This window comes from Phacochoerus africanus, chromosome 14, assembly GCF_016906955.1.
Source record: "Phacochoerus africanus isolate WHEZ1 chromosome 14, ROS_Pafr_v1, whole genome shotgun sequence".
Lineage (NCBI taxonomy): Eukaryota > Metazoa > Chordata > Mammalia > Artiodactyla > Suidae > Phacochoerus > Phacochoerus africanus.
The window spans coordinates 39377888-39391194 of NC_062557.1; the positions used below are offsets into that span (position 1 = coordinate 39377888).

The 13307-nt window shown below is 47.9% G+C and overlaps 1 protein-coding gene across 2 annotated transcripts; it reads left to right on the forward strand.

The window, feature by feature from the left end:
- The first annotated feature begins 4662 nt into the window (after nucleotides 1-4662).
- CCL5 (C-C motif chemokine ligand 5) lies at nucleotides 4663-10835 on the forward strand. Of its 2 annotated transcripts, XM_047758343.1 has the most exons (4): nucleotides 4727-4893; nucleotides 6255-6366; nucleotides 10339-10363; nucleotides 10592-10835. In XM_047758343.1, exons 1-4 carry the CDS (start codon nucleotides 4818-4820, stop codon nucleotides 10631-10633), a joined length of 255 nt encoding a protein of 84 aa, XP_047614299.1. In that variant the 5' UTR covers nucleotides 4727-4817; the 3' UTR covers nucleotides 10634-10835. The 2 variants fall into 2 exon arrangements, with proteins under 2 accessions (XP_047614298.1, XP_047614299.1); XM_047758342.1 differs by having other exon boundaries at nucleotides 4663-4893; nucleotides 10339-10835.
- The last annotated feature ends 2472 nt before the right edge of the window (nucleotides 10836-13307 follow it).

The following is a 13307-nucleotide window of genomic DNA, read 5'->3' on the forward strand; positions in this document are numbered from 1 at the left end:
AGGAAACTTTGGCCCAGAGAAAGTAAGCAGCTTGCTCCAAGCCAGAATTAATAAGTAATATAGCTGGGGTTTGAATCTAGGAGTCAGACTTTAGAGAGCCCGTGAACTTAATAGAGATGCTGTAAGTTACTAAGACAAAAACAGCATTAATTTGGCATCTGTCAAGACCAAGACATTTGTTTGAAAGCAGAGGGAGAATACAAACAAACGAATGGACATGAAAAGGCATGGGACATTGTTACTTACCATTGCAAACACAGGTAAGCAAGTCACTTTACCTCTCTAGGCCTCAGCTGACCCACCTGCTTAAAATAAATACACTTTGTAATAAAGTGCTTGAATCCATATCAACTGGGGGAGGCGGGGAAGGGGCTGGCCTAGATTCCTGAAAAACCTCTACCAGCAAGTAGAGAGTATCCTTAAAGGAACTGCCACTTTCTTAGTCTCAAAAATAACATGATAATAACTGATTGTTATTAAGTACTTAACAGTGTCAGGCATTGTGCTGAGAGCTTCACAAGCATGAGCATGCTTATGAGACCCTAACTGTTCAGGGAGTGAAGACCAGTGGAAAAGATGACTCAAAATAAAGGAGTGTGGCTTCCCTGGTTCTGAGTTAGCTCTCCCATCCCCCCACACGCAAGCAGAAGCTCCAGAGGGCGGGTCATTGACGGACTCACATGGTGTCTGCAAAGAGAGCAGCGCCTGGTTCACAGCAATTCTCAGCGACGATTTGTAGAGGGAAGAGGCACGATGGAGCTGTGGAGGCCAAGCACACTGGTGGGACACGGAGGGCAGAGATGGTTTTGAGACGTTCCCACCTCCCCTGATGGTCTCCTAAGCACGTCTACAGTCATCACGTCCCCTGATCCTCTCAACCACCCGTGTGGTGGGTCAGACAGGCAGGTGTTCCTGGGGTTTTTTGGGGGTTTTTTTGTTTTTTGTTTTTTGCATGTTTAGATTTTTAGGTGTTCCTGGGTTGTTTGTTTGCTGCATGTTTAGATTTTTAGGTGTTCCTGGTTTTGAGGAACATAAAATGCCAGGTGACCAGGTGAATCATAATGACAGGTGCCATCCTTTGGTCACCCCGCCCCCCTGTACCAGGTACCATACCGTTTACATAGGTGCTCTGATTACCTTCTGGAATCAGTACATTAGAACCAGAGAATATACGGATTCCATGAGTCTGAATTTTGATTTCGCACGGGAGAAAGTGAGTGGCAGAAATGGAATTAAAATTAGGTTCTTCTCTTTTCCTTGGCACCCCCACAATCCACTGGAACCAACAGGCAAGAAAAATACTCCTGTTGTACCTATTGCTTATCCTGCTTCACAACTCTGCCATCCTACCCCTGCCCCCACTTCCCCAGTTCCCACTTCCATTTGCACACAGACATGCACACACACTCACACACAGCAGAAGGGTTTACCAGGATTTAAAGACGAGGATGGTGTTGGCTCATCTGTGGGTCCCTCACCTCTGTCCTCAGCTAGTGTCCCGATTTGGTGTATTTGGTATTCAGGAAAGTACTTTCCTTTCTTCCTTAAAGAGGGAAACTGAGATGGAGGAAAGGAAAACAGAAATAGAGCCCGCATGGAAAAACTGAGCCTTAGCAAGTTTCACGATTTCTATAGAAGCCATGCAGTGTGGTAGGAAGTCTAGGAATCCGACAGACTTGGGTTCCATGTTGAATTCCACCACTTTAAGCTACGCGGCCGGAAGCAAGTCACTTTACCTCTTTAAGCCTCAACTGACCCACCTGCTTAAAATAAATACACTTTGTAATAAAGTGCTTGAGTCCATATCAACTGGGGGCAGGGGAGGAGGCACTGGTCTAGATTGCTGAAGAACCTCTGCCAGCAAGTAGAGAGTATCCTTAAAGGAATTGCCACTTTCTTATTCTCAATAATAACATGATAATAACTGTGATTGTTATTAAGTACTTAGTGTCAGGCATTGTGCTGAGAGCTTTACAAGCATGAGCATGTTTATGAGAACCTACCTGTCTCAACCGCTGTGGGAGGGGCCGTTATTATTATCCCTGATTTATCGATGAGGAAACAGAGACCAGGGAGATGAAGTACTAGTCAGAGACCTCCTGGCTAATAACAGACAAACACCAAAGCCCCTGCTCTTAACCACTAGGCCACACAGCCTCCTATGTGTTTGGCGACTAAGGGGACTATGAAAAGGGAAACAGTGGGTTGACGGTTGGATGTTTCTTAAGTGCTTGCAATTTGTTTCTTGAATTTATTTCTTTACGTGAGATGGGTTAGGCTTTCCAAAATTGTGTTTCTATTGCTAACTGGTTAATGAGTCAGGAGGGAATGAGGGGATTCTTGGGACAAGCTCAGGACAGCACCCCTGGCATCTAGGGAGGATGCAAGAACAGTTGAACTCCCTGAGGGTCAGTGGAAAGAGCTTGAGTCTGGTCATCAGAAACACTCAGGGGAGTTCCCACTGGGGCTCAGCAGAAACAAATCTGTCTAGTATCCATGAGGAGGTGGGTTTGATCCATGGCCTCGCTCCGTGGGGTGAGGATCCAGCATTACCATGAGCTGTGGTGCAGGTCACAGATGAGGCTCAGATCTGGCATTGCTGTGGCTGTGGTATAAGCTGGCAGCTACAGCTCTGATTTGACCCCGAGCCTGGGAACCTCCATATGTGGCAAGTGTGGCCCTAAAAAGACAAAAAAAAAAAAAAGAAAGAAAGAAAGAAAAAGAAACACTTGGATTCATAAACTGGTGCAGCCACTATGGAAAATAGTATGGAGGATCCTTACAAAACTAAAAATAGAATTACCATATGATCCAGCAATCCCACTCCCGGGCATATACCCAGAAAGGATGAAGACTCTAATTTGAAAAGATACATGCACTCCCATGTTCACGGTAGCACTATTTACAAAAGCCAAGACATGGAAGCATCCTAAGAGTCCATCAACAGATGAATGGATAAAGAAGATGTGGTACATACACAGAATGGAATACTACTCAGCCATAAACAAGAACAAAATACTGCCATTTGATCTGCAGCAGCATGGATGGACCTAGAGATTATCATACTAAATAAGTCAGAGAAAGACAAATATTATATACCACTTATATATGGAATCTAAAAGAAAATAATACAAATCAACTTACAAAACAGAAACAGACTCACAGACAGAAAACAAATTTATGGTTTCTAAAGGAGAAAGGTGGGGGAGGGATAAATAAGGGGTATGAGATTAACAGATATCTACTACTGTATATAAAACAGATAAATAAGGACCTACTTGTAGTATAGGGAACTATATTCAATATTATAATAGCCTATAATGGAGTTCCCATCATGGCTCAGCAGTAGTGAACCCAACTAGTATCCATGAGGATGTGGGTTCAATCCCTGGCCTCGATCAGTGGGTTAAGGATCTGGCATTGCCATGAGCTGTGGTGCAGGTCACAGACACAGCCCAGATCCTGTGTTCCTGTGGCTGTGGTGTAGGCCAGCAGCTACAGCTCCAATTCAATCCCTAGCGTGGGAACTTCCATATGCCTCAGATGCAGCCCTAAAAAAGACAGAAAGATAGATAGATAGATAGATAGATAGATAGAGACAGACAGACAGACAGACAGACAGGCAGATGATAGATAAAATTTGCTAAAAGTAAATCTTCAAAGTCCTCACAATTTTTCTTAACCTATAATGGAAAAGAATCTGAAAAAGAATATCTGAAAATTGGGTTGTGATGATCATCGTACAACTATAAATGTAGTAAAATTCATTTAAAAAAAGAACATATCTGTTATTATATTCCTGACTCACTTTGCTGTACAGCTGAAACTAACACAATTTGTAAGTCAACTACGGAGTTCAATTTTTTTTAAGTCAATCTGGAAAAAAAGAAAATACTTGGGTTCACATACCACTTACTGCTGTGTGACCTGAAGGACCTTAAGGACCTGTTCTGAAGCTCAGTTTGCAACTTTGTAAAAGGAGAATAATAACCATCTGCGGAAGACACGTTCTCCCCATTCTGGGTGACTCAGTCGCCCTCAGCCACCAAGTTGCTATATGACAGTAGTGAGCAAGAAACATCCTTGGTGTAAGATTACTTTTTTTAAGTTATATTTTTTTAATATGTTAGCCTTTGTCACTGTTGATAGACACTTTTAGATAATTCAGAAGTCAACTTCAGCCCAGCCCAGGCCAAAGTGTCACTAATTCTGAATGATCCAAATGGGCATTGGTGAAGACCGACTATTTCTAATTCTTTGGAATAGAGGAAGGACCACGGCTCTAACCCAGAGCACCACATGGGTTCAGTTTCCAGGGTGCTACACCCACGAACCTTTTCATGGTGAGGTGAGCAGGGCTTGGTGGATGGATCACAGCAGTGGGAGCCAGGGCACCTGGGTTCTGATCGCTTCGTTCTGCCCCTCCTCCTGCCCCCAGGGAAGCAGCTTCCTGACCCTTCGCCCTGGCAGACGAAGCTGACGATGCCAGCAGAGGGAGAGAGTTTCCACTACCATTGCTTGTGCTGGCTTTTCTCGAGGGCAAAGAGGGAAGTGATGAGCTCACTCTGGATCGAGGGTGGTGAGAAGGAGAGAGAGAAACAAGTTTCCGGTGGCTATTTCAGTTTTCTTTTCCGTTTTGTGCAATTTCACTTATGGTATCAGCCGGTGTGGGGCTGCTGTTTTGGAAACTCCCCTCGTGGGGGCGCCCCCTCTGCCGGCCTGGCTCCCTATAAAGGGCCAGCCTGAGCTGCAGAGAATCCCTGCAGAGGATCCTGAGACAGCCCGTGGATGTCCCACAGCCTCTGCCCACAGCTACCATGAAGGTCTCCACCGCTGCCCTTGCTGTCATCCTCGCCATGGCCGCCCTCTGCGCTCCGGCATCAGCCTCCCCATGTAAGTCCTGACACCACCACCCCTGGGGCCCAGACCTCACCCTCTTTTCAAAGGCAGCATTTATACTGTCTGAACCCTCTGATTTACAATCTTCTGTATTGCTTTGCCTGGATGTCCAGTTGTCCCTGATAGGTCTCTAATCACTTCATGGCAGGGACCCTCTGATGCACTTGTCTGTGTCTTTGAGAGCTACACCACAAGCCCGGCAGGTGCTCGCTGAGTGTGGACTGATGCTGAGGACATTAGCAGGCAGGGGCAGCTCGAGCTGACCTTGAAACATGACTGACTCATGTCTTCCACCAGCAGGGCCTCTAGGGAGCCTCTGAGCACTTAACTGAAACCCTCCTGACACAGTCATAAGCCCACTATGGGTCAAGTATTGTGCTGCTTGCTTTGCATATATCATCTTAGTTAATACTTGCATCTACTCTTTGAGTAGCTGCCCTTGATTTATAGAGGCCCAGAGAAGTTAAGTAACTTGTCCAAGGTCACACAGCTAGGAAGTAGTGTTCAAACCCAGTTCTGCTTGACTCTGAAACTCTAGTTGGGAAATGACAACTCACATTTCCCAGGGTCATTCTGAATTAACTGACTAATAACGAGTGCTCCTTCTCTGTTCAGAGCGCTTCTCACTAACGCCTCAGCCAGAGGCTCCCAGGATGCAATGTGCCATCTTCAGACCCTCTTAGGGGTCCTGGCTGAGCCATGAAGTCTGAATTTTGGAAGCCTCTCCCCAACCCAGCCTAGGTCTCCAAGAAACCAAGTCCTGAATCCATTAAGGATTCTAGGAGGGGGAGTTCCTGTCGTGGTGCAGCAGAAATGAACCTGACTAGGATCCATGAAGATGCAGATTCAATCCCTGGCATCGCTCAGTGGCTTAAGGATCCGGCGTTGCCATGAGCTGTGATGTAGGTCGCAGACGCAGCTCAAATCTGGCACTGCTGTGGCTGTGGCATAGGCTGGCAGCTGTAGCTCTGATGATTCAACCCCTAGCCCAGGAATCTCCATATGCCCTAAAAAGCAAAAAGCAAAAAAAAAAAATCTTAGAAGGCAAGAATAAGGGTAGAGAGCCCAAGACAAGCCAGGAGGAGGCTCGGCATGCCCTGAGAGTCAAAGGCATGGGGTTACAGTGTAAAGGGAAGGATGCCAGCTGGGCTCAAGGAGTAGGTGAGGGAACTCCCACTCTGCCACTGTGTGTCCACAGCCAAGGGTCTTTACCTCTCTGAGCCTCAGTTTCAGCCAAAGGAGGATAATAGTGTATTCAAGATAAATCACATAAAGCTAAATAAATCAAGATAAATCAAAACAATACTCAGTGTGCGCTGGCAACGACCCAGGGTCTCCTTCCTTTCTTCTCCCAGATGCCTCGGACACCACACCCTGCTGTTTTTCCTACCTCTCCCGCCCGCTGCCCCGCGCCCACCTCCAGGAATATTTCTACACCAGCAGCAAGTGCTCCATGGCAGCAGTCGTGTGAGTCTCAGCCCTGTGGAACCGTTTAGGGGGTGAGGAAGGGACAGCTTTTGCCCCAGAGTCGGTCCCCCCGCCAGGAACCCTCGTAGAGGGTACCCCATCCACGCCCCCACTACCCTCCACCTGCTCAAATAGCCATGGCTCCTCCCTCTCTAGCTTCAGATGCCCCAGCTATCCTGGGAAAAGATTAGACGGTGTGTTTTTGGAGGATCCTCCCTGCTCTGATGGACTAGGCTAGGTCTCTACTCATTACAGCTGTGACTTCTCCTTGAACTTGGTCAGCAACACCCCTATGTCGAGAGAGGGACTCAGTCATCCCTTTCCAGCTAAGAACCCCGCAGTCCCCCATATCCCACACCCAACCAAATCCACCCACAACCTTAGAGGAATTAGAGAGGTGAGGTCAGAGGTCAAGGCCCTAGTTGTCATCAAGTATGTTTAAAAAAAAAAAAAAAAGCTATGGAGGAGTTCCCTTGTGGTGCAGTGGGTTAAGTACCTGGCATTGTTGCTGTAGGGGCCCGGGTTGCTGTGGCACGGGTTTGACCCCTGGCCTAGGAACTTCTGCATCCCTCTCAGATGCAGCCAAAAGAAACCCAGTTTTGTTGTTTTGTTTTGTTTTTAGGGCCACAGGTGCGGCATATGGAAGTTCCCTGGTTAGGGGTCAATTGGAGCTACAGCTGCCAGCCTACACCACAGGCACGGCAATGCCAGATCTGAGCCGTATCTGTGACCTAAACCACAGCTCACGGGAACGCCAGATTCTTAACCCATTGAACGGGGCCAGGGACGGAACTCGCATCCTCATGGATACCAGTCGGGTTCTTAACTCACTGAGCTACACAGAAACTCCCCCCAAAAAAGTTATTGATGAAGAAATAATGAAATGAGATTCTCCTTTAAACATGTAAACTACTACATTTAGAAAAGCAATAGTCTTCTACCTAGGAAGTGACACACAGTAGTGTGTGTCAATTGTCTAACATGCATTATCTCTAAATTTTATAACATCCCTGACAGGTTTGCTTAAATCTCTCCATGTTTAAAATAATCAAACTGAGACCCAGAGAGGTTCAGTGACTTGCCCAAGGTTGCACAGTGAGTGAGGGATGGAGCCTGTCTCTGGAGCCTCCTCTTTCGACACTAGTAGGTGATTAGTGATAAGAAGTTTAGGACGATAGAGGCTTAACGAATGAAAATGGGGCAATTGTTAAGTTTTCTATATAATGATAAAATTTCTTAATCCAAAATTCCTGTGACACTGGCAAAGTTAAAGGTGTTTAGAGTTGGCCTTTTGTTCTAATAAATCCTTTGAAGTATAGAAGTAATATTTAGCACTAATTTCTGAAAACAAATATTTTTCAAAAGGAAAAAAATCCTTCTTTGAGCACCTATCATGGGCAGGCAGAGAGAAGGAAAGTACCATCCCCGCCTTCTGGAGCTCTCAGTCTAAGAGAGGCTGCCAGAGCCAGGCACCCTGCACGGGGGAGAGGGAACAGGGCACATGCCGAGAGAAGGGATTTAGGAGAAGTTTGCCACAAAAGGTGCTGTCTGGCTTGGGATTGGACCAGGCAGAGGGGAGGTGGTCAGGACTCTCCTTTGTTTTTTGCGGAGTCTCCGTGAAGGAAAGCACTGAGGGTCAGCTCGATGAAGCAAAAGTGTGAAAGGAGCTGGACCCGGGAAAGCCTAGACGAGAGGGTCCAGTGGAGAGGCTGCAGTTGTCCCCATGAGTGGGACTGAAGCGAAGGGAAGCAGCGACAGGGGTGAGGGACCTTTAGAGGAAGAACCAGCCAGCTCCAGAAGGTACCATGTGAGGTCGGGAGCAAGGAAGACAGGGGGCTGAGGATGATGCTGAAGTTTTGACCCAGATGGCTGGACAAGGGTGGAGCCCTGATGTCCAGAGGATGAGCTGTTTAAAAAGGGAAGGGCAAGGTGCCAGCACAACGACCCAGCAGGGACGGTGGGACCAAGGGTTGGTAGCTGAGGAAAGGATGCTGGGGCTGGAGGTGTGATCCATAGGAGTCAGGGATCTCCCCATGTAAGCGTGGCAATATGGCAGTCTTGGCTGCTCCGGCTGGTCGGCCTTTCTTAGAATCCTAGCCCTGCCAATGGGGAGCTGTGTGAGCTTGGGCCCACCCCTTAACCTCTCTGAGCCTCAATTTCTTCATCTGCAAAGTGGAACCAAATAGAAATACTTCCCTCACTGGGTCAACGTGAGAATCATAAAATGAAAGATAAAATTAGATTATTTCTGGGCACACAGTAGGTGCCTTCTCGATGTTAACTTATCATCCTTCTCCTCTAAATGGACTATAATCTACATAAATGTGACAAATGAAACTTGATGAGAGACTGCAATTCATTCAGTCACTAACTCATTCAATGAACATTCATTAGGCAGCACGGTAGGCCAGACCCAGGGCCAGAGGCTTGAGGAGGCACAGGGGACAAAAGTGCAGCAACTATGAGCACATCTGCTCTCAGGGGGCAGATGGAGGTGGAGGGAAGTCGGGCCAGGAGGGGGTCCCCACAATGGGAGGCACGGAGGGAAGGCTTGGCAAGGAGTAGCTGTTATCTAGCATCACATTCAGCAGCAGGAGGAGGAGCAGGAGGCCTGAGCGACGCCCCCTGCCACCGTGTTGGTTTCCTGGCCTTTTGATTTCCTGGCCACAGGCCAAGGGGGCTGAGGAGAAAGGACAGTGAGTCTGCAGGATTTCCTGTAAGACACCAGGCTGGTCAAGCGCAGGGTCTGCATTGGAAACTCCCTCACCACCCCAAATAAGGAGGCAAATACCAGGGGGCCCCCCGGAGCCCAGAAGCTCCCCTTCTTTTCTCTGCGCACGGTGGGGGGCGGAGAGGCGGTTGGGTGGCTCTGAGTGAGGCTCAGAGAAAAAGAAGCAGTTCCCTGAGAGCGAACGCTCTCCACGACAGAGCATGAAAAGGAGCCAAGAGGTCCTCCTTCTCTGTGTCTGAAAGCATCTTTCTGAGATGAGCATCCTGAAGGAGAAGGCAAAAGGAGAAAGTCCCAAGGAGGCAGGGCTAGCTCAACAGTAATATTAATCCAGGCCCAAGGTGTCCCCCAGATAGAACCGGTCTCCCAGCAAACAGGTGAGGCAGGCAGCTGGAGGGAGCCCATGACTCCCAGCCTGTTAGACACCCCCAGCTTATACCACTGACACCTGTAGAGATAAGGCTTCCTGCCCTCATAGGCATCCACGTACTGGCGGGTTAATTGGTAGAAGGGCTTTGACACCTGCCACCATCTCAGGGCCCTCAACCTCTCTGAGCCACGATGCCCAGTACCAGGACCCTTGGTCTCATGCTGGTCTGATCCACCCTAAACAGAGGTCCCCCTAGCACCCCAATTATAAGGCATGTACGGTATTTTTCAAAACTAATTTACACATGCTATCTCATCGGAGCTTCACAACAATTGTGCAAACCAGGAATTATCTCTCTGCACATTTTAGAGGTAAGCACCCAGGCATGACCGGACGGGTTCATTCAATGAATGTCTTTGTGCACCAGGCACTGTGTCATCTAAAGCGAAATCACACATACGTTTTACCATTTCTTGTCTCCCACTTACTCAGTCATGACTCAATTCCTGGAGATCATCTCTATTTCTCTGCATCTTTAGCACCCAGCTCAGAGTTTGAAACAGGAAGTGCTGAGAAAAGGCTAGTGGTTGACCAGCTCAACCCTGCGCTCCTCAGCCCCCATATCCCCTTAGCACTCTGGGCTGCATGTGTTTGTGAGTGGAGGTTCAAATGCACATAAATATGCTCCTGGCCTGGGGCCCTTTGATCCAACAGAAGAGAAAAACGCCCTTTCCTTGAAAGCCACAAATACAATCTTACGGAGCTCGGGAAATAACCCTCCCAGGATCATGTCCCCCCTGCCTCCATCCAAGTCATTCCCCAAACTGGCTGTCCCGGCACTGACCAGGTCTCCCCCTCTTCTGCTCTTCCACAGCTTTATCACCAGAAAGAACCGCCAGGTGTGTGCCAACCCAGAGAAGAAATGGGTGCGGGAGTACATCAACTCCTTGGAGTTGAGCTAGGATGGAGGAAGCCTTGAGCCTGAACTCGTGCAAACTTTCCTACTGCTTCTTGCTCTTGTCCCAGCCAGCTTGGGAGGCTCTCCCCCGGCCCCATGCCCTCCCCCCACCTCCTCCTGGAAGGGCACAGACTCCACCACTTACAGCAGCTGCTGTAAAACCTCTCAGGGCTCCTGGGGGTCTCCTGCCTTGTGCCCAGAAGATCTCTAGGCTCCGAACTTTGGACCCTTGGCACAGCCACGACTCTGCAGTCAGGAAGGACAGTCAGCACCTCTGGAAGTGAAGAGGAGAGGGAGAAGGGGCTCCTACACCCTCCGTGGCCAGAGCACCCACCCTGGCCTCTCACTGGGAAGGGCTGACTGGCAAATGCGAGAAATCAGCTTTCCATTAAAATCCTCAATGCAATTGCAAAGCTGGCTCCTGGTTTGACTTCCTGTCGGGAACCCCCTTCCTCATGGGGCTTAAGCTTTGGATTCAGGGCTTGTCACATTTGGCATCCACCCTGGATTTGGGGGTTGTGGCCCTGCCAGAGCACAGGCTCTCCAAGAAGGGGCCTGGGCAGGACAGAGCTGATAAAGCAACCAGTGGCTGATCCCCTCTGCGGGGGAACAACAGGCACTACTTCCCAGCCCCGAGGCCCCAAGAGTTTCTCTCACTCCCTGCCACACACCCCCGTTTCCTCAGACCACGGTCGGCCCTTCCACCTGCCCTGCTGGCCTTCCACCCTGACCACCCAACCCCTTACCCCCAGCAGGTTTCTTTAACATCACTCATGCCCCGGAAGGGGCCCTTTTTGGGGGGAGGCAGGGTCTTTTGTCTTTTCGGGGCCACACCTGTGGCATATGGAGGTTCCTAGGCTAGGGGTCCAAGCGGAGCTACTACACGACAGCCACAGCAACGCCAGATCCCAGCCACGTCTGCAACCTACACCACAGCTCACGGCAACGCCGGATCCTCAACCCATGGAGCGAGGCCAGGGATGGAACCCACATCCTCAGGGATCCTAGTCGGATTTGTTTCCTCTGCACCAGGACGGGAACTCCCAGAAAGGGATTTAATGGCACTCCCCAAACACCTCGGTTCTTTCAGATAAAGAGAATAAGGGATTTTGTGGTTTTCTGTGACGGCACAAGCACTTTTCAGGTGGGAGGGTTCCAACTTTCCCATCTGTGCGGCCTGTCAAGAGAACATGTCTTAGCAAGTCAAATCCTCATAATTACAGCCAGCATTAACCACGCGCTTACGTGTGCCAGGCATTGCCAGCCCCTCACATTCACCATCCTTTATCCGCATGGCCGGTTGAGGCAAGTAGTAGTATTAACTGTGTTTACAATGGGGGAGGAAACCTTTGGTAAGTGATGGAAAGAACTTGCCCAAAGCTCCAAAGCAAAATACATAAATAAATAAAATGGGGGAGGTGGGATTGGAGGGGGTACAACTAACATTTAAACTCATCAGGTCCAAGGTCCAACACCAAAGCGAATGCCCTCCCCCTCCCCACCCCCGTCTTTAATTTGAAAGATTTCAAACCCACAGAAATTTGCAAGAATATACTCATATATATACTTCATCTAGATTCAAATATTAACATTTAACCACATTTGCTTCATCTATGTGCATGCACACACACACATATAGATGGTTGGCATACACATTTTTTCTGAAATAAGTTGCAGTTGTGGTATCATTTCCCCCTGACGGTTTTAGCATATATCGAATAGCAAGGACAGGCTACATAACCACAGAATGAGTAACATTTAACATCGACATGATATTGTCTAATATATAGTCCATGATCAAATCCCCCAAATTGTCCCAACCATGAATTTTATAGCTATTTTTTTTTAATTCGGGATCCAATTTTATACACATATTGAATTTAGCTGTTATGTCTTTTTACTGTCCTTTATCAAACTTTTTTTTTTTTTTGGGTACAATGATATTTTTCAGGAGCTCAGATCAGACTTTTGTAGAATACGCCCCAAGGTGGGTTTGCCTGACTACCTCCTCATAACGAGATTCGGGCTGAACATGAATACAGCAGGAAAACCACAAGGTGACGCTGTCTTTCTTAAGGTGCCAAGTCAGGGCACATGATGTCAGTTTCCTGGAAGCGATGACAGTGGGAGGACTTGGTGGCGCCTGTTCTCTCACTACAACAAGCTGCCCGCTGTGTAAGGAGCATTACGCTAGGCATTGGGGGTGGGGTGGGGGCGGAATGAAGAAGTGAATGAGCCACAAGTCACAATCTTTATTTTTAGGAAGTTTCACCCTCCAGTGAGGAAGATGGATGGACAAATTAAACAGATGATGGTACTTAAAGGGAAGCAGCTGTGCAAAAGTCTGGGCTCACACTGTGGGGTTGGGGGAGTCACACCACTGAACGGAGAGAGGCAGGGTGCCTGGGGGAGAAAAGAGACTTGAGATGAGAACATTTAAATGGAGTTTGAAAGATTTGAGACACAATTTTAACTGGTAGAAAAGGAAATGAAAGTGCTGAGGGAACAGTCCATGCAAAAGCAGAAGGTGTGAATGGCTCCTTAGCACATAAATAAGAGTTTCATCTTACAACAAGGACCTACCATAGAGCACAGGGAACTATACTCAATGTCTTATAACCTATCATGAAAAAAATCTGAAAATAATATATATATATAAATGAATCAATTTGCTGTACACCTGGAAATAACACAACATTGTAAATCAACTATACAATAAAGGACATACAAAACAATTAATTAAAAATAAATAAAAACTACGGCGTTCCCATTATGGCTCAGTGGTTAACGAATCCAGCTAGGAACCACGAGGTTTCAGGTTCAATCCCTGGCCTTGCTCAGTGGGTTAACGATCCGGCGTTGCCGTGAGCTGTGGTGTAGGCTGC

What these genes read in the sequence shown, in the direction of transcription:
- CCL5 (XM_047758342.1), top strand. Translation starts at nt 4,818, where the DNA reads ATGAAGGTCTCCACCGCTGCCCTTGCTGTCATCCTCGCCATGGCCGCC. An exon ending in TCCGGCATCAGCCTCCCCAT is followed by an intron (nt 4,894 to 6,254) that starts GTAAGTCCTGAC and finishes TTCTTCTCCCAG; the next exon opens with ATGCCTCGGACACCACACCC. An exon ending in TGCTCCATGGCAGCAGTCGT is followed by an intron (nt 6,367 to 10,338) that starts GTGAGTCTCAGC and finishes GCTCTTCCACAG; the next exon opens with CTTTATCACCAGAAAGAACC.